This window comes from Eucyclogobius newberryi, unplaced genomic scaffold (assembly GCF_026437365.1).
Source record: "Eucyclogobius newberryi isolate DKJ021-1_F unplaced genomic scaffold, fEucNew1.0.hap1 SCAF_1, whole genome shotgun sequence".
NCBI lineage: Eukaryota > Metazoa > Chordata > Actinopteri > Gobiiformes > Gobiidae > Eucyclogobius > Eucyclogobius newberryi.
The window spans coordinates 15,708,004-15,732,819 of NW_027315723.1; the positions used below are offsets into that span (position 1 = coordinate 15,708,004).

General features: G+C 41.9%; 1 protein-coding gene across 1 annotated transcript; it reads left to right on the forward strand.

The window, feature by feature from the left end:
* Positions 1–3,477: 3,477 nt before the first annotated feature.
* tmem198ab (transmembrane protein 198ab) lies at positions 3,478–24,462 on the forward strand. Its single transcript, XM_072437330.1, has 6 exons — positions 3,478–3,622; positions 12,710–12,987; positions 13,332–13,612; positions 14,599–14,899; positions 15,042–15,238; positions 23,915–24,462. The coding sequence occupies exons 2-6, from the start codon at positions 12,828–12,830 to the stop codon at positions 24,047–24,049; spliced, it is 1,074 nt and encodes a 357-aa protein (XP_072293431.1). The 5' UTR covers positions 3,478–3,622; positions 12,710–12,827; the 3' UTR covers positions 24,050–24,462.
* Positions 24,463–24,816: the final 354 nt, after the last annotated feature.

The window sequence follows — 24,816 nt, forward strand, 5'->3', positions numbered from 1 at the left end:
TTTTTGTTTCGTAGTCTACTCTAAGGGCATATTTGATAATAATAAGTGTTGTGCAACACCCATAACATAATAGTTATGAAATATCACAGGTACAGAGTGCTCCCCATTCTGGAAGGATAGAGACTGTTCTCAAGCTAAAGACTGCTGGAATCAATTAAAAAAAAAACACTTTGGGCACATATGTGAGGTACCAATAGCACTGTAAGAAGGTTAAAAGCTCTGAAAAGTTGATTTTGCATGATATGGGACCTTTATACAGCCTCAGCTTAAAACACACTAACAAAACCATTTTGAAATATTCCTGTAATCAGTCAGGCTGAAATAACTAATGTCAACTATTTTTGTAGTTGTCCACCTTCTGAGAGTTTAAGGGACAATATAAAGTTGCTATAGGTATTTGTATCCCCACATGTAGTAGAATGTTTACTGAGATTGTTCATAAAGCAGGTTAGTGTTCCCCAAATGATATGCCATTGACCGTTATACACAAGACATTTGAGTCCTGTTTTTAAATAGTATTTAACACTGGGCATGAATGGACTATTCGGGGATTTCAGCTTCCTGTGTTATGCAACATTTTGAGGACTTCCCATTCATTTGTTTTAAATGGTTTATTGCTATTGTAACGGGCCTAATTTCTTATCCTCTTTTCAGCGTACGGCGTGGGGCTGTTTGAAAATCGCCCATGAGCCTGGTAAAAAAGCAATGGGAATCTTTAGCCAATCACATTCAGAGAAAAATGGACTACGTCGATGGGGAAAGCCATATTCAAACTGTCTGAAACGGGCGATTTCTTCATTGCCCATTTCAGTGGAGTATTTACGCCACTACGCTACGCTGTTTACGCTGGAGACACAGACATGTTCCACACGCCTTGTTTTCCGTGTTTACTTTTTTAAACTGCATCTACAGAGGTCTGTGTACAAAGGTATGTCCAAAACAATTCAGAATGAGCTCCTTGATTGTTTGAGCAGCGGATTTCTTATCAATCTGAGCGGATGAGATATCATGAGTGTTTTTTTTTTTAGTTTATTACCTGGATAAGGCTAACGCTAAGCATTAAGTATCACTTAACTTTTATTCATAAAAATATGCTTTGGTTATTAGAAAATCCATGAAAGAATGCTATAAATGACATGTCTTTAAAGGTCCCATATCATGCAAAATCGACTTTTCAGAGCTTTTAACCTTCTTACAGTGCTATTTGTGCCTCATATATGTGCCCAAAGTGTTTTTTGATTGATTCCCGCAGTTTTTAGCTAGAGAACAGTCTCTATCCTTTCCTCGGATCTGCTAATGGACGGGGGCTACTCACAAGGGCGCGTCATAATCACGGACTTGCGCCACCATTCCCCCACCATTCCCCCCTATGGGTGATATTTCATATTCATAACTATTATGTTATGGGTGTTGCACAACACTTATTATTATCAAATATACCCTTATGGTAGACTACGAAACAGGAAAAATAGTATGATATGGAATCTTTAAGAACTACTTCCCATATAGCAATAATGTCTGTGATGATTAATGTATGTATTTTCTCACAAATGGTATTATCATTACCAAAAGTGGAATAAAGTGTGTTTACTTAATTATTTTTGTTATAAATGTGTATTTAGAATATGCATTTATACAGTCAATGTAAAATATCACATTTTGGACATTTAAAAAAACAAAAACATGTAGCCCCCCTATATTTTGCCCCACCATCCATCCATCCTTTTTCTAGCGCTTGTTTCCTTTCGGTCGCGGGTGACTGGAGCCTATCCCAGTGACTTTGGGCCTTAGGCGGGGCACCAGCCACCACTGGTAAAACTACATTTGCACATTCTGGTTCAGAACATCTTTGTTTTTTACGAGCTTAATGTTTGTAGATTAAGCATGTAAAATTCTTCAAACAAGTTTGTAACTTTCTAATAAAAGTAATGCATTCTCAACCCAAATATTCAGTTTTTTTTAGGATTGCTTCAGCACGGTTTTCAAAACACTACACACAATTAGCACAACCACACACCCAATTAGCAAAACACTACGGATCCTTTGCAAAATTAAACACTCTTGTAAAAACTATACACTTCTTTTTAAAAAACACACTTTGTTACCATATGAAACACACGTTTCACATTACTACACTCTGCACGAGTTACACTCTGCTGTGATAAACCTAAAACACTTTTAGCAGTTCTATTTCCCTATGATTAGAGTATCAACAAAGTACAATTACTGTAAAATGTAAATTCACCAAACACTACACAAGACCAAAGTTGCAGACTGAAGAAACTCATTTATTTAGAACAAAACGTCACTTTAGGTATTGTAAGTAAAAAACAAAAACAAATACTAGACATTGTCTCTTGGCCTAGCTGGATCAGGACAGAGAATTTCATCCACATTGCAGGCAATGTTGTCATTCGCAAGACATCTCGGAAAGAAACGTCTTGAATGACTAATCCATCCTTGGATTGCTGCTCCCTCCATCTGGTCACATGCCTCCTGCATGGATTGGATGAGGGAGACCTCAGCCTGGAGACGGAGATCATATACTTTCCACCGCCATGCCGAGAAAAACTCTTCTATAGGGTTGAGGAATGGAGAGTATGGTGGAAGAAAAAAGAGAGTGAAAATTTGATGTTGCTGAAACCAGGTCTGGACCAGAGCAGAGTGTTGCTTTTTATAGTGCTTATACACCTGATTGTTGTGTCTACAATGAAGCAAAGGAGTGTTTGCACCCATGATGACTGTTTTGAACCTGTGTGGTCATTTGACAGTGCTTTGGTATCACAAGGAAGTGACTTCATGATAGATTTTTGTGTGTAATGTATGTTAAGTGTGTTTAGTGTTTTGCAAATCACTGTGTGTAGAGTTTTGCAACAAGAGTGAGGTTGACAATGTGCTTGTAGTTTTGCAAACATGGGCTGCTGTTTTGCTTCTTGATTGTAAGGTCTTGCTAATATTGTACTACTTTTAATTTTAGTGTGTAAGCAATCCAAAAAAAACTGTAAGCAAGTTACATAATTCTCTGTTGTTTGTGGATTGGGCCGTTAATGTTATTATTGTTTAACATTTTATTGTTTGCTAATTGTATTCTGACCAGAATGTTAAGTCCTCATCATATAATCAATTGTATTAATTTAAGCTCATAGGGAAGTAAAGAATAAGCTCATTTGTTTCAACAGAGCAGCCGAGTTCTCATGTCCGTCCACTAGTGGGCGCTGTGCGCGTTTCCAGCTGGTGTTTTTCATTCCATCAGATCCACAGGCCGCTGTTCTCAGACAAGTGTCATTCTTCCAGCGGCGTGATGTGATGTGTCCCCACGCACCGCGCAACTCCTCCGCGCGTCCCCGCGTCCGCCCGGCCCTTTAAAACCGCGCCATGTAACCGCTTCGCCGGTTATTCCTCCTCCACGGAAACGGCATTTACTGCACTCGGATCCACCGCCCAATCGCTCCTCATCCAGCTCCGAGCACCGCACACACAGGCTCCTCGCAGCAGCTGTTGGCCGACATGAGCGCGCCGTAGAGCGGACAGAGCCAGCCGAGCCTCCGCTGGCATCACGCGCCGGGCTCTGGATGTTCCACCGCCGGCATCATCATGTGAAGCGCAAATGCTGAAGATGGAGGTGAGTGCACGCGCTTTATCCGCTCTGTCCTTTTGTCTCCGGGCACCTGCTGTGACGCGCGCGCGGACACCGGCCCCGGGTTTATCCTATCAAACATCTAATAAATGAAATAGATCAAAGCAGGCCTATTTTGGGTTGAAAGCGGTGCGCGTAAAGGATGAATCGGGGTCATGTGCGCTTAATGGAGGCTGGGACCGTGGCTTTGTGAACGGTCTGGTCCAAAACGAGTCAGGCCTAAGGGTTTTGAGGCTGTGATCCAATGGAAAAACCTATTATGGGTAAATTGGAGCATGTTATGAAGTAGTAGTTATGCAGGCTAACAAAATGGCCTCACCATTGCCTGCCAATCAATAAATCATAATATAAGTAGCTTAGCAATAATTCAACATATCTGCTGCTGAGAAATGTCCAATCTTTTGATTGAGTGCTACATTGAAGTACTTTTACTGTTAACAGGGGCAGAGAATGAAAACCTTGATGTAACTGTAGCACTTGTAGGGCAACCTAACTTGAATAATTTATAAAGCCTATTTTACAAATTGCCTCACTATTTCCATAACAGCCAATTGTGTTGTTAAGATGTTTGTTTGTTCCTCTGTTCTTGGTAGCAACTGCCTCAAGCTCAAAGTAGATGGGAAATGATTCAACTAGCAGCAAGTGTAATCATTGTCTGTGTAGAAATGCTTAAAACAAAACCAGTATACTAAGAACAGATGGACCAGGACTAGACCAGGACTAGACCAGGATGAGGACTTGACCAAACCAGCCACAGTGTCTGAAGTAATGTAGAAACCTAACAAGACAAAACTAAGACTGAACTACTGTAACTGACCAGGGGTAAACCAGGATTAAGTTCACTGCGGTGAGTGTTTGAGTGTTGGCTCACTAATGGTGGTTCATTGATATTCGTCTGAGCGTCCCTCCCCTAAGAACTGCAGACACTGAGACTCTATTAGAAGAAGAAGAAGCAGAAGAAGAAGAAGCCTTTAAAAATCAATAAAAATAGCATTTCACATGACAAAAGCTATTCAGTTTGGCAATAAGGCATCATATCTGTTTTGGGTTATCAGATGCCCTCTCATGTCCTGAGTCTGACTGAGCTGGAGCAGGTCGAGTGTCTCTAGTTAATCTGCAGATGTTGTGTTGGATAATACAGGCTCCTGCTCACTCTACGTTCTCCAGTCTGAAGTTTATATACGGTAGTCGTGGTGTTCTGGTGACATTTGAATGGTGGTGGTCCGTCTGTGAGCATCTGTTAATCCCAATCTCGTCTGTGAAACGACACACAAAAATAATGAGATTGAACTGAAGCCTGCCACGCTCCGGATTAACCGCCTTTTCGACCTCATGCAGGATTTCTACTGCATGTATCAGAGGAATACTGTGTCAGCACAGTAACTGCACAGGTGAACTGCGCGCTCGACCGTCCCACAGTGAATGAGCTTATAGAGGTCCATATATTGTCCTGAGAGGAACAATCGGTCAGTCATCAATGATATCATCAACATAGTCGTTTTTGGCTATAAGTAAGAAACATTTAGAAACGGGTGATAAGAAGAAATAATGAACAAATGAAAACATCACGATTGATTTTTAGTTTTCAGTCTTAATAAAAACAAATAAAAATGGCTTTCAATATTAATTTCCTCAACATAAACAACTTTAAACAGATTTAAACAGAATCGTTTAAATTCTGCTCCAAATGAACCTGTGTTAAAATGCCCAGCGCTACAGAAACAGCAAAGAATACAAAACTTGCAGTGTAAAGGCTATTTCTTTAGTATGAACTATTTTCTAAAATACAATACTATTAAATATATCCATGAGCAGATTTTTATGGATTGTAATAAATGTAGTAAATACATTGTTTTTAAGGAAATCTCCCAAAATATCAAAATATATTTTTTGTCAAAATAGCCCATCCCTATACTCAGAATTTAAAATGATATTGCTCAAGTTGAAGTAGAAAGTGAGTATGTCTACTAACCACTAACTACTAATTACTAACTACTAATAGCGTCAGTACATACAGTATGTGCTTTAGTGTCTGCTGTAATAACCCCTCTTCAGGCTTTAATTGTGTCTCATGATACAACCTCTGGCTTCTCCCATTTAAACCTGAAATTGATTAGACTTTTGTCAATATATATCTTTGATTTTTGTGCCCACGTGATGGCGCACACGTGTGATGGTGCGCACATGTGCCATCACATGGAGCCGACACGTTTGTACAGCACCAGTGTCTCTATTGATCAAACATGTGCTGAGGACAATCTCTCCCTTTCTTTTTCAATTATTTTAAAAATTACATTTTTGTTTACCAATAAGTCTATTGGTCCTCAAACATTTTGTTTATTTTTAGGTATGGAGGTCAACATGGCAAAAAATAAATATATTTTACTTTCTTAGTAAAAACCCATTTTTATGAATATGACAACATATGATAACAATTAGATATTTATTTGATTTAAATATAATTAATGGCATAGCCCTAACAATGTTTCTTTTGAAATGTTTATTCAATTAATTTTCATTCCCACTAATGGATTACCAAACCGTCATGTAACAAATAAAATCTCATTGAGTAAAATATAATTATATTTTGCTAGGTGACTTGATAAATGATTGGTTCAGTTTTATTATAATTTGTTCCATATATTAGTCCAAATTACATTTAAACATGATGTGTTCCTCTTAAAATAAAATGTTAAATAATCTTATGTGTTTGGGTGTTATTTGCAGGTAAAGCTAGTAAAAACAATTTTTAGAAATGAGAAAATATGGCAGATATTAAGGGAATTAATTATTCAACGTTACACTTTTTAACACATACATTGCTTAATTTAATAAACTTTCTTTTAATTTTTTTTTTTATGGTAATCAATGTGTTGTCCCCCCTCTTATTTCACCTGCTGGGTCTGGACTGGTTCTGTTTCCAAATGCTTGAGCAAGTATTCGATGCCTGTGAAATAAATACACATTTTTATTAAAGAGCAGCTTGTAGCTGGATGTTGCTCATCTTGAACCATGAGTCAGACCAGTGTTGTTCTTATGTAAGTCAGAGGAGCAGCTGTCTCCACCTCTTCAACACGTTTTATCTTTGACTCCTCGTTTGTTTGGCCACGTTCGATTTTAAGTGTTACACCAGAAAAAGTCTTGTCACGAGTTTGTGTCCGTTTGGCATTTTCACACAATGACACAATTCATGCTCTTGTACTTTGTGAGCCAAGTCAAAGTACAGTTACTTCCAAAGGATATTACTCAAATAGAAGGACAAACCAGTGGTCAAAACTGAGTAAAAAAGTATTTGGGAGAGCTACTGTACAAGAAAGAGTAATTGTGAGTTCAATGTTCAAATCAATTCATATTTAAAGGGAAAAGCATTTGTCATTCATAGATTTACTCAAATAAGAGCATGTTACACTCCACAATATATTACTCAAGTAGAACTTAATTAAACTACTCTAAGTGCAATTTTATTAGAACGATAATCAAATATCTGTTACTGTTTGTATTTGCTTCAAGTATCTTAACTTGTGGTTTGAGCTCGGTTTACTCCAGTAGTAGATTTGTTTGGTCCTGTTGTAGTCCAGGTTTAGTGCCATGTTTATTCATTTATTTATTTTATTTGTTTTTTTGAAACACTCAAAATCACAAAATAATTCAAAGTGCCTTGCCAAAAGACAGTGTATATGTAAAGTAGACCAGTCCTCAACCTTTTTCCTCAAGAGGACCAGTTGAAAGGGGCAGAGCCAGTAACAACAGTGTGACATGCGTACAAACCCTTCTATAACTTTTAAAATACCATATTACTTATGTTTGCTGTTTATTAGATTAATTGGCTCTATATTTTCATGATTAAAACACATATAATATTGAGACTTAGCAACAGACTTTAAAAAAATAAACAAATACATTTGCCTCTGGGGCCCGGTAGCAGATGGCCCGCGGCCCGGTTTTGGGCCCCGGCCCAGTGGTTTGGGACCCCTGATGTAGACGTTAAATTGCTCCACTCGCCTTGTATTAAAAAGAAGCTCAAACCATTTTCGTCCTAGAATTTCCGTGAATTCAGTCATATTTGTTCTTACCTCATTGAGCCGCTGTGCACGTTGCCCCTCGTTGTGTGATTCTCGTCGTCACGTTGTCGTCAGTCGTGGTTCTGACTCAGAGGCTCAGGAGAATTCTGTGAAATATTCTGATTTACACACATACATTATCGAGTTCTGGAGATGTACCACAAATATACTACTGCTGCTGTCAAGTTGTCCCTGTAGTGTAGATGTAGAACCTGGTTTGGTCATTGTTCCACCAAGAGAAGTTCATTGCGCCTGTTTCACTCTTGGTTTGGTTTGGTTTGGTTCAGGTGCAAAGAGAATGTAATGTTTGCTAAATTAATCACAGTTCCAAGAAGGCTGTGGCCCCAGTGCAAATTAATTTTTAATTGATATCTAATTGTTCCGATGATCAGCTTGAGTCTGTCCACATCCATGACCTTTTGTTGACCTCAGTATAAATAAGGAAAAGTAAAATGATTTTTCTGCAATGGCTTCGGAAAGTGGTGCCATCATTCAACTTCAAAGGGGTGATTGTTGTCAGTTGGAACGATGTTTGGCTTTAAGAGTAATATGACGAGTTTGTGGAGCTAGTTTCAAAGTGACACTGAGAACACTTTAACCATCATTTAATCACTTTCTGCACGACATCTGTAAATTCAACTGTGAATTTGTGTACATAGTAAGCCTATTTTTATTCTTATCCTATTGCAGATTTAAATTGTTTTACTTTTTGACTGATATAGGTTGTTTTATCATTGTTCATTGTTTTAGTTGCGTTGGACCAAATCACCAAGACAAGTTCCTATGTTTTTGAATTCTGTTCATTGACAATGGCAATAAACCTTTTCTGATTCTGATTCTGAGAAGGAGAAACATTTGTGGATTTATTGTTTTAATATTTCTTTCAAAAACAGTAAATCTCCCAGAGAGTCACACAAGCTTCGCCGACTAAATTAAACTCATATCAAACGCAATGTGTTTGTTTTTTTAAGAAAATCAAAAAGCTTAATCTATTCTCAGCCCCATTGCCAGGACAACAGGCGACGCCGTGTGCCCGGAGGTAAAACCTGTCGGCTCCTTTTCCATATCCATCCTCTCTTTCTCTCCCTCTCAGACTGCAGAGGCGTAGACTATATATAATCACACATAAACAAACCTAAATGAGTCAGGCTTATGAAACACTAGGAACAGGAGGACGGCAGCAGGAGATCTGGCTCCAAACAAACTCATTCACAACATCACGATCAGAAGAACCAGCCTCAATGAAAACAAAACGAATGCTGCTGGTATTCTATATCTAAACACACATTACACAAATACACAGTTTAAGAAGTCGTTTTTTCTGTTTAATTCTGCTCTATTGTCAAATCCAAATCCACTTCATTTATATAGCACTTTAAATAAACGAAACAGTTTACAAAATGCTGCACAAACCCAGAGCAGTAATAAATATCAAAAGACAGTGTTGTTGACTAAAGAAGAAGCTCGAGAGTTGAAAGAAGAGTCATGAGGTGAGACATGAACCCTAAGACATTGCGATTGTGTGTATTCCGGTCTGTGCTATGTACCTCTGATGACAAAGGCTAAGAAAACAAGTGCTGATCGAGCTACAATGTCCAGAACGCCACTCAGATTTACACAAATCTAACTTGTGTCATGGACTAACTGTGCAAAACGTGCTAAATGACACTGACCTTTGAGGCAGAACTCTTTGTGTCTGGTTCAGCTCAGACTGGACCAGGTCAGGACACAATCACTGCTCATTTAGGTCGCTCCAAGCACACTCACCCCACTTCACCTCCTCTCATCTCCTATTGCCCTCTTCCTGTCCTCACATCCCTTTCTCCACTCCCTCTTTATTGAACTTGTTGCACCCTCTCTCCTTTCTGTATGTCTTTCCTTTTCTCTTCTCTCCCCTCTGTCTGCCCCATCTCTTCCCCCCTTCACTTCTTTCCCTGTTGATTTTCAGTGAAATGTCCTTCTCTGTCCTCACCCATCCCCCCTCTCCTCTCTTTTTTTTATCCTTTCTCTCTCTGCACTCCCTCCTCCTTTCTCTTCTCTCACCCCTCTGTTATCATTCTCTCCCTTTCTCCTCCGCTTCTGTCTTAATCTGTCCCCCACTCTCTCTCCTCTCCCTCTACCCCCCTTTTTCCTCTCTTTCGCTCCTCTTTCTCTGCTGCTGTCGCTTTGGGAATGTTGTTTTTCACTGCCGAAAAGCCGAGCCAAGGCTCCAGGCCACATGGCATTTACATAACATTAAGGTGGAACATTAAGATTGAATGACGCCTAAATATAAAAATGATCATGATTCACTGCACTTACTAAAACTAGTAAAATGTATCCACAAAGACAGAGAAATGCTAAAAATGTCACTATCTTCTATTGATAGTATGAGACCTTTCTGTTGCTGCCAAGTACAATTATTACTACAGCTAGTCTGTGTTCCTCCTATAGTATTCAGGGTGGGCAATATTGATTAGTATTGTGCTTAATGTGCCTGTAAATGTATTGCACAAAACGTGAATGGATTGTGAAATTAACAGAAAAGTGCAGGATTATCACTTTATATCCACATTTATTGTTTTAAAAAAAAATATATGTTCTATGCTTTGCTTATCTTCAAAACCATATTTGCACAAAGTAATTCATTCTCCACCTTTATTATTACAAATACTGCTATTACTTGAAAACAAAATTACTTTTTGAGATCTTTTAAACAACCTTTGAATCCTCATGTCTCTCTTCATCTCTCACTTGTTGATATCGTCTTTTTCCCGTCACATGGCCCGAATGCTGCTCTCTGATTGGCTCTTCGGCCGGAGTGGAGAGACTGTTGCTATGGGGCTGTGCGCTGCCTTCTGATTGGCTCTCTCTGTGTCCTCAAGTGTGTCTGTATCCAGCAGACGGGAAGTGCGGACAAGACTGAGGAGCAGACATGTTTTTGTGTTTATGAGTATTTGAGACGAAAGAAACAAAAATGTATTTTTACTCTCCATCACCAGAAATGTGCTAAAACGTGTAAATGTCTTAGTTGAGGTTCAAGGATTGCACAAAAAGTGAATGGACAGTAAATAACCTCAAAGGAGCAGCGATATCACCTTTATATTACACTATGAACTTTTATCCTGGTAATGGTCTGATAGAATGTGCCTTAGTTGAGGCTTGAGTATCAGAAGAGTAAAAACACAGAAGTGGAGCAATGTGATTTAATTTTTAATTAGATTATGTTGTGAAACAGTTTTAGTCCTGATATACATTCTGGCAATGAGTTATCCGTTTAGCTATTTATTTTATTTTAATTAATTTTATTTTATTTTAACTTTTTCTGACCCATTCATTTGGTGAGTCTCGGTCTTGTTGGTTTGTAGATGGAGCTTTTAGAATGTCTGTCCTAGAACAAGCCCAGACAGACCTTTTCTCTCCTGTCGGCTGCTTTGTCTGTGGAGTGAGATCTGAGAAGAAGTTGTTTGTCCTCTGGTGAACTCTTTGCCGTCAGCAATAGAGGGATGAGGACGTTTCTATTGGAGACTGAACAAAGACAAATTGGATTCAACCAATTGGATTCATTGAATATTGTCCTGAGGAGCCCCATGTCCTGGTCTGACACTGTTTTTTGTTTTGTTTTTTCTTAATAAAAATGTGTGATTTTAAATGAAAAGGGGAGATTTCAGATTTAAATTAGTCTTAATCCAATCTTGGCTTTGTTGTAAGTCAAATGATTGTATTCTATCAAAAATATATGAAATATTACAGTCATTTCCAATATTGTGTTGCCCTCACTGTTACTACTACTGCATTCTAACACTACACGACTGTCCTGCCACCACTAGACCCACTGCTACTCAGGTCAGAGATTGTTTTAACCTTTAAGTTACCTTGTGTCCTTAGGCAAGACACTTCACCGGCTTTCAGTGTTGAAAAGCACTTCATAAATTGCAATAATTACTACTTCAAATAATTCCCCAAACTTGTGGCAACCCTTAGATAAAGTATTGTCCGTCCATCTTGTATATTTGGGATGTTTGTCATGGCGCTCATCTTTGGGCTGACTCTGGAGCAGAAGGTCAAGGCAGGACAGGAGGAAACCCAGAGACCGACGACCATGAATAAGAGAAAGGTTCAGTCGACGTGAGTTCCATCATGAACAGATGAACCGCGACCTAAAGTGGAGACCAGGCGATCTGCTCTCACTTAAGGACACTTCATGAATGATATTCCCAAATGTTGAGCAGGAATAAAGCAAGTCATGATAAGTGATTAATATAAATGTATTTTTTATGGAGAGTATTGTTCTTTAAGCTGCTGCTGCTGTTTTTCCCCTATGATATTTTGTCTTTTCTCATTATACGTTTGTAATGCAGAACAATGCAGCCTGGATTGCACCACATACAGTACATTTAACTCTTAACTTTAATTTGTGCTCATTCAATTTTCTTGATTTAATGACATATGGAGAAGAGTGAAGTCATTGTTTAACTTCTGGTGCAAGTAAAACCAAATAGTTCTGAAATGGAAAAGGAGCTAACCTGAGTTAAGTTAAACCTGGCTTGTCCCCTTCATTTACTGAAGTCTGGGAAACAAACCTGGGACTTGTGACTGGTAATGTTTTGAGTAATGTCTCTGTGGGACAGTGATGTGACTTATTTTATGTTCAACCTTTGAGGTGTTTATGCCTTTAAAGGGGACATTATTGGAAGGGGAAATTATGTAAAATTTACTTTCATGAGCTATTCATTACATTATTATAAACTTGTATTTTGTTTGAAGTAGTACTAGATTACTCAAACATACACAAATCAATTATTTTAAAAATGCCGACTCAGAGTCATAAAGGTGGGGTTAAAAAAATAAAATATTCAACAATAAAAACATTAAGATCTGCTTGTTATGGTTGAATGTCACTTTCAATATTGCAGTTTACAATGAACATACATATATATATATATATATATATATATATATATATATATATAGTTATAGTCTAATACTTTGCATCTAAGAAACCTAATAAACATTTTTTATTTCTTCTCAGGTGTGTTCGTGGCTGGAGCTCAATGGCGCCCCCTGTCCATCGCCTCCGTCCTGATCTGCACTTCCTGAATCTCCTCCTCTCCTGCCCTTTGACCCTGTGACTCTGACCGGTCATAGCCATGGAGACTACCCTGGAGCCCCTAGACCCGGCGCTGGTGAACCCCGTGGTGAGGCCGGACTCTCTGGATCCATGTCTGGACTCTCCAGGCCGGTACAAGGTGGTCCCGTCCGTGGTCTGCTCCATGTGCTGCCTCTTTGGGATCATCTACTGCTTCTTTGGTCAGTTCTGGACTTTAATCCTGACTTAGTATGAACCTGCTTTAATGACTTTGACTTCATGATTACACAGATTATAGGGCAGTATGGAAAGTGTTGACCTTATATAAGTAATGTTTTGTGACACTATATAGTCTATATAGATTAGAAGAGTGGCCAAATCTGCACCAGGGGCCCAAGAGCCAGGCCCCAGCTGCCCAGGATCCTGGCTCAGATCTGGTCCACACTGCTCAGAAGAGCCAAAAGCCAAAAAAGGACAAATACAGTCTTATGTTAACCATAATGTTGGTTGATGTTGTTTTTGTGCTGTAGTTATACAGTACAATGATGTAGTTTATGTTCTACAGGATACCGGTGCTTCAAAGCGGTGATGTTCCTGACTGGCCTTATGTTTGGCTCCGTCGTCATCTTCATGCTGTGTTATAAGGAGCGCGTCCTGGACACTCAGCTGAGCGTGGAGGCGTCCGTGGGCATCGGGCTGGGCATAGGGACCCTCTGCGGCCTGGTTACTATGCTTGTGCGCTCTGTCGGCCTCTTCATGGTCGGGCTGCTGCTCGGGTTGCTTGTTGCTGTAGCAACGCTTGTGGGCATGGAGGAGCTGTCCAACGCCCCGCCCAGATCTGTTTGGGTAAATGTTATTCTTTACATTTTATTGAATATAGTAAGTAGTTCATAGTGGAAAAATATTCAGTGGTAGTCACTGTTTCAACTCTCATCCAGGAGTCATTCTCAGTCTGTGGAGCTACTCTGTGAAACTCTGAGGATGTTTATCCTACTCTAGCTGAGTAAGCCCTGCCCACCGGGCAGAACCTCCTGATTATAGCCTGTCCTGTTTATCTATTAGTTTGCATTGTTTTAAGTTTAACCTGAAACTAATCTTCTTTGTTCCCCTAACAGCCCTGTAAAGGGCCATAGAAATACTATTGTTAGCTGGCTGCAGCTCCCTCATCACTGATGAGCATTCTGATTAGCATCAGAATGACCAGGCCTGATGTATATTACCGGTAAATTTAAAAGGGATTCTTTCTCTTTTTTTTAACAAAAATAGCCTCCTTTACTTAAATCATCTTCTCCGGCTTAGAATCTTCCCCTCACTGTCTTCAGAGGACTAGTTTGTGACTTTAAGATGAAGATTGGTTCATAAAAGTAAAAAAATACAAAGATTTTTTTAATATGCCAAGATATGCATAATAGCTTATTTTCTGAATCTATTCAATGCTAATGGTGTGAAAGAGTTATGTAATTGCGTGCTGCTGACAGAACACACTTCAAAAATTGTCCCAGGTTTATTTTGTAGTGATTAGACCAATATTGATGCGAATAAATAACCAGTGGCAAACTTTGTCTAAAAAAAGAGAGAAAAATGCAATCAAATATACACACGTCTAACTCACCCACAGACCATGTGGTGCTGTTCATACTCAAAGTTTGCTTTAAAATGATCCACGAGGATGTATCCACTTCTGCCTCAACAAAGCGCTGTACATGGAGGACCCATTCACACACACATACCGCACATCCCTAATATTGTGTCTCATCCCAGCCTTAGTAACACTCGCTCCAGCGGCATTTCAGATTTTGTGATTTGTTGTGAAACGTTCCTGTCATCTCCAGATCCCACTGGGCATCCTCCTGGGCCTGGGCATGCTGTTCGCGGTCCTTACTCTCCAGTGGCAGCGTCTCTTCACCACTCTGTCCACGGCAGCGTTCGGTGCGGCTGTGATCACGGTGGCGGCAGATTACTTTGTGGAGCTGTTCGCTTTGGTCCTGTACGTGTTTGAAAGGCTGAAGGCGGCGCCGGGCCAGCCTGTGTGCTGGGTCACGTGGGTGATTCTGGGGGTGTGGCCCGCTCTGACCGTGCTCGGGGTCCTGGTGCAGTGGAAGGTCACCGCAGAGGGGTACTCGCACACTAAAGGTGAGTGTGGGATGTTTGATTACTACTACCAGATAGGGTTAGACCTGGTGTAGTCCTGGTTTAGCCGTCGGTTAATCTTGGTTTAGTCCTGGTTTAGTCCTGTTGTAGTTCTGGATTAATACCCTTTCGTGTTCTTCTTCAGTGATCATCAGTCGGCAGCAGCGGAGGATGCAGGTGATGCGGATCAGGCAGAGAGACGACCGCAATCGTCACAAGAAGAAGAAGAAGACGACGGCGGCCGGGGCAACGAGCCAGGGGAAAATGGCTGCAGTTGCCGAGCCAGTGTACAGGAGGAAACCCAACCCCATCCGCCGCTACGACACCGACGTGCTTTCACCTGTAAGACCTAACTGCATATGAAACTAAATTTGAATAGTCACAGATGCAAATCACTATGTCTGCACTTATTTAAGTCATATAATGTCTTTCAGAGATGTCCCTCTCTCCTTGGTGTCTTAGTCTGTGTAAAAGCTCCTTAACCCTGTAGTTAAGACTGTTCTGAAATGTATGGGATTCATTTAACATCTGAACTGCTAATGTTCCTGGTCCTGGATTGGTTAAGGACATATGTGACTGACCGTGGCCAATCCAGTTACATGTCTACCCGGAGACATTTTGAGTTATTCAGATTCTGAAAGTGTGAATTCAAAGCTTTCCAATGATGTCTCACTCTTGTAGATCTGATAATATTTGAGTAAGTTGTGGTCATTTGAATGTATACAACTCTCAAACCCATTCACTGAGAAAACGGCTTCCAAAGTTTCTCACCGGAGTGAGCCCAGAGTCACAGGGGGCGGAGCTCATTTGCATCTCATTGAGATAAGCCCTCCCCCCTGTCACACTGACACCACCTCCCCCTACAGCTGTCACTGAAGACTCAAGAGGAGTGTTGTTATTGATGGTAACTGGACTTGAATCAGAATTAGAAGTTACTATATTAAAATGGAAATACTTGGATTACAAAAGGCCCTGAATAGAATCAAAGAATCAGAATGAGAATAGGGTTCATTGCATTTGTCGATAAACATAATTCACAGGTGATTCAGTGCACCAACAATGGTGCACTGAATGATTCAACACAAACAACATAAGATAAGATAAGAGCCTTTAATGTTACAACGCAAGGACTGTCCGGGAAAGGACAGTGACTTATAGGAAGTTTAAAAAACACTCTTAATAGAAGAACTCTTATAAACAGATACCAGGGCCAGGTATACGAACTGCAACGGGTCCATGGCTTTGAATATATGAGATATGAGATAATAGATATGATATGTACACCACCAGAGTCCAATTACATCAGAGATCACATCCTCATCCTCTTCTTCGTCTGTGCACTCTTCTGTGCTGTGACTCTCGGCTCTTGGCATCAAAGCTGTAAACAAATAACAGGACATTTAAGAAATGGCTAACTATTTCACATAAAACACAATGTGAGAGTTTCAATATAAATACCTGAAGTGCTGATAACTCTTGATCTTTGGAAGCCGTCTGAAGAAGGGACTCAGATGCTTCTACCAGTCCAAGTTCTTGACAAACACGCCATCCGCCGTTCCAACAAGCTGTGGGATACTGAGGTGAGACTCAGGAGAGCTGTTTTCCACTCCCTGATGACAAGGGCGACAATGTAAAAAAATGAGAACAGAAGAAACATATCTTAAGCAGAACAGAGAGCAGCACTGAAGTTTTGCCAGGCTAATGTTTACACATTACAGTAGTCAAATAATATAAACTAACCTCAGCGATGTCTTCCAAAGTGTCAACCCTGGTCTTCATGTATGCTCGCTTGATAATCTGATGATCTGTGCGTGGCCTGCAGCTTCTGATGTGTGGGAGAAGCTGTTTCCACAGTGATCTGAAGCTTGATGTACAAACTGCAGGCTCACCTGAAAAACAGATGTTGCTTATGGTTAATTATACTCTAATCATTAAAACATGAAAATCACCAAAATAATGTTTTACACTTACCACGCTCCTTAGCAGACTTCATGTAGAGACAGGTCATGTCAGTCAGGGTGTCTTTGCCAATTCTGAAAAGGGGGATAAAAGGATTAGGGTTAACAGTAATATGGGAATAACACGCTTCACAGATAACAGCTCACATTGTGACGTTAACGGTGTATTTAAGATGCAAAACGCGGAGATATTGGGACATCTGCCCTCGGCTAGCGATGCTAGCTAGCTCACTTGAGATAACACTGCACGTAAAAGCAAAACACTTGCAGAACAGCACACCAAAACATAAACATACACTCGAGTTTAAAACCGGCGCACATTAAAGTGATTAAAAGCGGGTGTTTTAGTCGCAAAGCTTACCTGGTTCAGCCATCCTGTTGTCTCTCGCGCTTGCCAGGCAAGCGCGTGATTGGTTCGAGTGACGCAGCGCGTGCGTGACGTGCGACGTACGTAAGCCACGTGACCAGAAGTGGTATCGGGAGTTGTAGTTTTTTTCTCTTCCCACGCCGAAAAATAACCCGATAACATAGCAAAGTTTAGATTACAACTTAGCTCCGAATAGCTGCGTTTAGCTCCAGGCTGTGGCGCTAACAGCCGGTTTAGCACCATAAAACACACACAAAGCACGACCCACACAACCCACGGGCCAACCCACGCCGAAAAATAACCCGATAACACAGCAAAGTTTAGCTTACAACTTAGCTCCGAATAGCTGCGTTTAGCTCCGGGCTGTGGGGCTAACAGCCGGTTTAGCACCATAAAACAGACACAAAGCACGACCCACGGGTCAAGAAATACTACATAAGTATATAATTTGTACAGACAAAACGCCGAAAAATAACCCGATAACATAGCAAAGTTTAGCTTACAACTTAGCTCCGAATAGCTGCGTTTAGCTCCGGGCTGTGGGGGTAACAGCCGGTTTAGCACCATAAAACAGACACAAAGCACGACCCACACAGCCCACGGGCCAACCCACCCCGTATTGCAGAGTGCACTGAAGCAACATGTTAGCTTAGCATTAGCTCCACCGGAGCAGACAAGTAAGATTCTAAAGTGATCACGAGACTGCCTTAAAACACAGCGTTAAAGCAATAATTTAGTAGTAAAGTAAAAGTGTACCTGAGTAAACAGTTCCGTTGCAATGTAGTCCAGGAAATGTAAGCTCTGAAGACTGTGCTCTGCAGACGGTCTGGAGTAATGAGATGAAAACACGGAGCACTCAGCTGGCCATGCGGATCACAGCTGATTGGTGGAAAATGTAAACAACACGTTGGCTAGAAAAAGGTGACGCCCCCCAGGAGAGCAGGAAAAAGACCCGAAAACTCCACATTTTTAACAGCTTAATGTATACGTTTAAGACAACCAATAGTGTTATCTGAAGCACACAGGGGCTTATTCATAACTTCAACTAACACATTCTGCAAAAAAATGAAAATCACAAATTTGGGGAAAAAAAAGTAAAATGCTGTTTTTCTCAGTTTCACCGAGGCCGACATGGTCCGACAATTGCCGTGGCGAGTCACATATATTATGCAAAAGGCTTGCTCTGAGCCTCAGTAATTCTCCGTCTCAATGTTCCCTGGACTGTGATGTCAGAGGTCGAAATTCTGCAGTTTAAGACTAAGACTTTTAAGAATAATCGCCAGACTCGGTCTGAGCATTTCCCTGGTCAAATTGCCTTTGTTACAATGGCGTGCTTACATTGGAGTGCCCTGAATAGCTTGCTTAATGGCTAGCCTTTTTTGGCCTACTTGGCAGCCCACTTCTGCCAGTAGAGTATAAGGAGTCCAGCTGATGTGTATGTATGCAAATGTATTTTCTATACATGTGCATTCTTTTGTGTTCTAAGATGAGATAAGATAAGATAAGATAAGATAAGATATTCCTTTATTGTCCCACATGGGGAAATTTCATTGGTGCAACGCAGGTAGATACAGAGGTAGATACAGAAGAACAGATCACTTATAGGAAGTCTGAAAAACACTTTCAGTAGAAGATCTCCTATAAATAAATAAAAACTCACATAGACAAATAAATACATAAATAAATACCATTGCATGTGATCCCGACAGTAATTGCACATGAATATGTGTCACGACAGCACATAGATTGCACATGAATTTCACAGTAATTGCACATGAATTGCACATGAATTCCAACAGCAATTGCACATATGACAGAATTGTCGGTGTAATCCCTCATTCGTCCAGGCGTGTTCCATAGTAGAAAAAAGCTTCAGTTGTAGTCATCTGGACTCAGTTAGAAAAAATAGACGTTTCGACTCTCATCCAAGAGTCATTGTCAATAAAAGAATTTAGATCGAGAACTCCGATATTAATACTGTTCTGTGGTAAGACCCACCCATTGGGCGGAGCCTTCCTGAAGTAGAAAGAGTTGTTTGTTTCAACAGAAACTCCCCCCTTGTATCTACCGAGCTAGCCTATTCAGAATTTTAATGGGCTATTAGAATCCTCTTTGTCTTTGTGAGACCCTGGCTCAACCACCCTGAGTACCTGATTAGCATCTAAATGTCCTGGTCCTGGTCTTCTACCTTTCCAGGGGTTCAGTAACCCATTATAAATAACAGGAAGATTGAATCTTCCAAGTTGCCGACTCAAAAACAGAGCAATGTAGTTTATTCGATCCAATGCAGTGAAGAAAGCTGTGAAGAACGTTACATAGGTGAGACGAAACAGCCTCTACACAAGAGGCTCTATCAGCACAGAAGAAATACAAGTTCAGGACCACAGAGCGCCGTGCATCTCCATCTTGAAGCCTCTAATCACTCGTTTGAAGACGGTGAGGTGAAGGTTTTAAGCAGGGAGAAAAGATGGTTTGAAAGAGGAGTCAAGGAAGCTATTTTTGTTAAAAAAGAAATACCTTCTCTAAACAGAAATGGAGGGCTAAGATTCAATCTTCCACAAGTCCTGCGCCAGTCCTCTGTACTCCGCGTCATCGTCGTCCGTGATGAGTCCGACGATGGCAGAGTCGTCAGAGAACTTCTGCAGGACACAGCTGTCCGTGTCATGTCTGAAGTCTGCAGTGTAAAGGGTGAAGAGAAAGGGCGCGAGGACAGTGCCCTGGGGCGCCCCCACACTGCAGGTCCAAGTGTCAGACACACAGTTCCGGGCTCTCACAAACTGGGGTCGGTCTGTGAGGTAGTCCAGGATCCACTCTGCCAGGTCATACTCCACACCAGCCATCTCCAGCTTGTCCCTCAGGAGCAGCGGCTGGATGGTGTTGAAGGCGCTGGAAAGATCGAAGAACAGAATCCTCACAGAGCTGCCAGGCTTTTCCAGGTGAGAGAGAGAGCGGTGCAGCAGGGAGATGACGGCGTCCTCCACTCCGATGCCAGACCGATATGCAAACTGCAGCGGGTCCATGGCTGAGCTCACGGTGGAGCGGAGGTGGTCCAGGACTAGCCGCTCCAGTGTCTTCATCAGGTGGGACGTGAGAGCCACTGGCCTGAAGCTGTTGAGGTCTTTGGGGCGCGGTGTCTTAGGCACAGGTACCAGACAGGAGGTCTTCCAGACCTGTGGTACCACCCTCAGCTTCAGGCTCATGTTGAAGACATGCTCCATAACTCCACACAGTTCATCTGCGCAGGACTTAAGGAGCCTGGGGCTGATGCCATCAGGTCCTGCTGCCTTCCTCACTTTAATCCTCTTCAGCTCACTCCTCACCTGTGCTGCTGTGACAGTCAGTGGTTGGCAGGGGGACCGTGTGCTGGGGGGATGGGTGAGTCCAGGCGAAGTGGGGAGCTGATGGTCCGGGGCAGATAAGCGAAGAGGAACAGATGCAGGGCATTGTCCAGCTGTGGAAGAGGGAGCATGCAGCTGTGCAGGGGGAGGGGTGGGTGACTGATCAAACCTCAAGAAGTGAGCATTTAAATCATTCACCCACTGTAGATCCCCCTCTGTCTGGGCAGGGGGGATTTTGAAGCCCGAGATGGTTTTCAGGCTCCTCCACACTCCCTGAATGTTCTTTTGCTGCAGCTGCTCCTCCATCCTCCTCTTGTAGCCGGCCTCAGCCTGCCTGATCTTCCTCCTCAGCTCCTTCTGCACAGTCCTCAGCTCCTCCTTGTTCCCTGACCTGAAGGCTCTCTTCTTCTCCTTCAACAGAGCCTTCAGTTCACGGTTAATCCATGGCTTGTTGTTTGGAAAACACCGCACCGTCCGGGAGGGAACAATGTTCTCAAAACAGAAGTTGATGTAGTCCGTGATGCACTCTGTGATGGTGTTGATGTCCTCCCCATGTGGGTCATAAAGCTCAGTCCAGACAGTGGTGCTGAAGCAGTCCCTCAGAGCCTCCTCGCTCTCAGCAGACCACATCCTCACCTCACGGGACACCACAGGCTGACACAGGCCTCAGATGTACAAGGTTGTGGTCCGAGCTGCCCAGGGGAGGGAGGGGGTAAGAAGAATAAGCCTCCTTGGTGTTGGCAAAAAACAAGTCCAATGTTCTATTCTCTCTGGTGGGGCAGGTAACATACTGGGTGTATGTTGGTAGAACAGAAGAGGGAGAAGCGTGGTTAAAGTCACCAGAGATGAGGAAGAGAGCCTGTGGGTGCTGTGTTTGCAGCCTACAAGTGCAGGAGAGCAGTGCTTCACAAGCATCTTCAGCATTGGCAGACGGGGCCACATAGACTGCGATCAAAATCACATGTGAGAACTCCCGGGGCAGATAATATGGCCTCATGCCAATAGCCAATAGTTCAATATCCTTGTTACATAGCTGCTCCTTCACTGTGCAGTGTTCGGGTTTGGACCAGCTCGTGTTCACATTCACCGCCAGACCTCCACCTCTTTTCTTCCCGGATTCTCTCGTTCTCTCCGCCCGCAGCAGATGAAAATTGTCCAAACCTACAATAGAGTCTGGCATTTCTGCTGTTAACCAGGTCTCTGTGAAAATCAAGACGCTGCTGTCCCTATAAATCCTCTGGGACCGCATGAGGCTCGCTATTTCCGTCATTTTATTTTGAAGGGACCTCACATTACCCATGACTACGGCGGGAACCGACTTCCTGTTTGTCCCTCTCTTCTCTCGGAGTTTACGTCCAGCCGTCTGCCTCGTTGCGTTTTCCTTAGGATGTCCGCCGGGATAACGTGGCGATCTCCGGGTAAGACGACTGTTCTCCGCAGTTTCATGAGTTCCTCCTTTGTGTAAACGCGGTACGGCGCCGGCCGGAGGGCAGGGCCGGAGCCGGGGGACTCAGAGCCAAAACACATCGCAACGACACGACGAAAACACTCAATCCAGCCGAATAAAGTCAAAACAAGTTAATTTAAAGCGATTCCAGTGCGTGTCCCGATCGTTCGTGAAGTTCCTCTTTCATATAAACATGTACATAAACGTGTACCGACGACACGCCGTACTTTAGCGCGGCCGGAGGGCGCGGGGGGGGGGGGGGGGGGGGGCTGGTGGGCTCGCTCGGAGCTAGCTCACGTCACAACAACACAACGAACGCAACGAAAAACGCACAAATCCAGCCGAAAAAAAGTCAAAAACAGTTGAATTAAAAAACTATTCCAGCGCGTGTCCCTATCGTACAGTAAAATAGAAAAAATATACTAACTATATTTACAAAATATAGGAGATAAAGCACAATAAGCGTGAGAAAGAAGAGAGAGCGTTTACACCGGGCTGCCAGCTGTACCAGCGCCTTATGACGTATTCCTGAGATCCCAAAGCAAAGGCACTCAAGAGCATGTTTAAAGACCAACAATGTTACAATGAAGGCATAATGTGTTATTTGAAGGACAAAATTTACTTTTTTAAGCTTTTAAACATGTTCTAACTTTGTTCCCTCATCAAACACCCAGAGTAGCATTTAGTTTCATACACTAGTTTGATGAATCCCTGTTAGAAAATGCTTTCCCTGTGCTGCCCGGTGGTCCATTGGTTAGGGCACAGCTGACAACAGTGTTGTGAGTTCGATTCTCTTCTCCGATAATTTGCTACATTTCCTCCCTTCTCTCTCATTTTGCGTTTTCCTCTCCTGTCTGGTAAAGCCTACGGGCCAAAAAAATCTTTTTTAACCATCCTCTCCCCTCTTTGATGATCAAAATCACTCTACGTGACTCTGAGAATCTTCTGTGCTGTTTTTGAGTCCATAAATCATTGCTAGACTCATTCTGTGAATTTCTCCCATTTAATCACGATCAGTACAACTATGTTGCGAGACCAGGGAGTTAAAGGAATAATGGAGGATTTTTCGCTGATTTGAGAACTGAAGCGGAAGTGCACATGTGCACTCCCCCCGTGTGGACGCACATAAAAGCCTCGCTGCTACACGTGCCTTTGTTTATCAGCGCGACGGATCGCATCTCTCGTCTCTGTAGATTTCCATCTCTTCTGAGCCAGCTCGAACTGTCTTCCTCTGTCTTAATTTTGTCCCATACACTGAGGGAACTATATTATGATAGATCCATGCGCTTAGACACAGGGAAACGTGCTGCTCTCATGGGGACGAACCGATGAGGCTGCAGGTGAGTGGTAGGTGCGTTCTATGATTGACATGTGAATGAACTACTCGGCTGTCCACGCCACGAGGAAAGAGACTCAGATTTGGCGCCAAAAAATCCTCCATAATTCCTTTAACAGGCCAGTCTGACTTGCGCTGAAATGTTTGTATTAAACTGTTTGTAATTTCCTCTGTAGGCAGTAGATGGCACTAAAATATAGGTAGTCCTGAGTTAAACAGCAGAGCTCCAAATATAACTATGTTTGTTATTTAGAAAAATAGTTTTAGTTCTAAAATATGAGCTGCCAAACTAAAGGTAATCAAGAGCATATCTAAAAGCTAATAACAATACAAATAATGCATAATATTTGCCTGTTAAATTGAGCACCAGTAACTTAAACTTGAATATAAAATATTTAAGGCAAATGTAAACACTTTTGAATTTTTCAGAAAATTTAAATTAGATCGTTTTACAAAGTTGCCTAAAAGGCAATATTTTATACAATTAACTCAACTACTATGTTACTATTGCTACTGATATTACTTTATTATTACTTGTAACTACCTCTATTTTTTCTATTTTCGTTTTCCAGAGTTACATCCAGAGTTTCCGGGACAGGCAGGTGCAGGCCCAGCCCTTCCCCAGTCACCTGGTGGTGGATCTGGGCTACGACTGCAGCTCAAACACGCCCCTCACCGGAGCCTCCGGACCCCAGCTACGAGTCTAACCACTACGGACCAACTAAAAACACTCAAAGACTATAGTATTAGATAACCAGATTAAATGAGACTGGATTAACCACAATGCAACACTCCTGGACACATTGATGGAGGCGCACAGATGCATGACGCACTTAAAACACAGAAGTACTCACGATTTTGAACAGGAAAGCGAACATTTTGGACTAAATTCCGTAATGTAAGCCTTTATCTTGTGTGCCATGATAACTCGTCTCTTAAAGGGGCGGTCTCGGTGCTGGAGTTTTGTTTTCATTTTGGGTGCCTTGCCCTCATCAGGACCGGCTGAAGTGGCTTGATTTTTCAAACAATGTGAATACGACAAGACTCACAGGGTAACAGTTTGAATACATTTGTGGATGTATAGAAAGTGGATATTTATGTTGACACCTCACTCTAAAACTAGAAATATTTTTAGTGATTTGCAAGAACTGTTTGACCTGTAATTGTAATCACACTTGCCCCGGTTTGGTCCTGGTTGGTCCTGGTCTATTTCAGGTTCTAATTTAGTCCCAATTTTGATGTGATGAGTACAGAATATGTGGGTCAACAAATATGAATCATATGATCAGATGACAAGGACTGATGATCAGAATACCAATATCTTACTAAAATGTTATTTTTAATTTACTTCACAAGAGTGAGTTGTCAACATGAATACATTTCAAATCACAAATTGTGGCCAAACTTTTCTAGACCACCAATGCGCTACAATCAGGTCAATGTGTCACTTTTTAAACCAGAAACGCAGATAAAC

Excerpts from the sequence above, each read along its gene's own strand:
- tmem198ab (XM_072437330.1), top strand. The coding sequence starts at position 12,828 with ATGGAGACTACCCTGGAGCCCCTAGACCCGGCGCTGGTGAACCCCGTG. Across the intron at positions 12,988-13,331 it reads GATCATCTACTGCTTCTTTG|GATACCGGTGCTTCAAAGCG; the intron begins GTCAGTTCTGGA and ends TATGTTCTACAG. Across the intron at positions 13,613-14,598 it reads CCCCGCCCAGATCTGTTTGG|ATCCCACTGGGCATCCTCCT; the intron begins GTAAATGTTATT and ends TGTCATCTCCAG.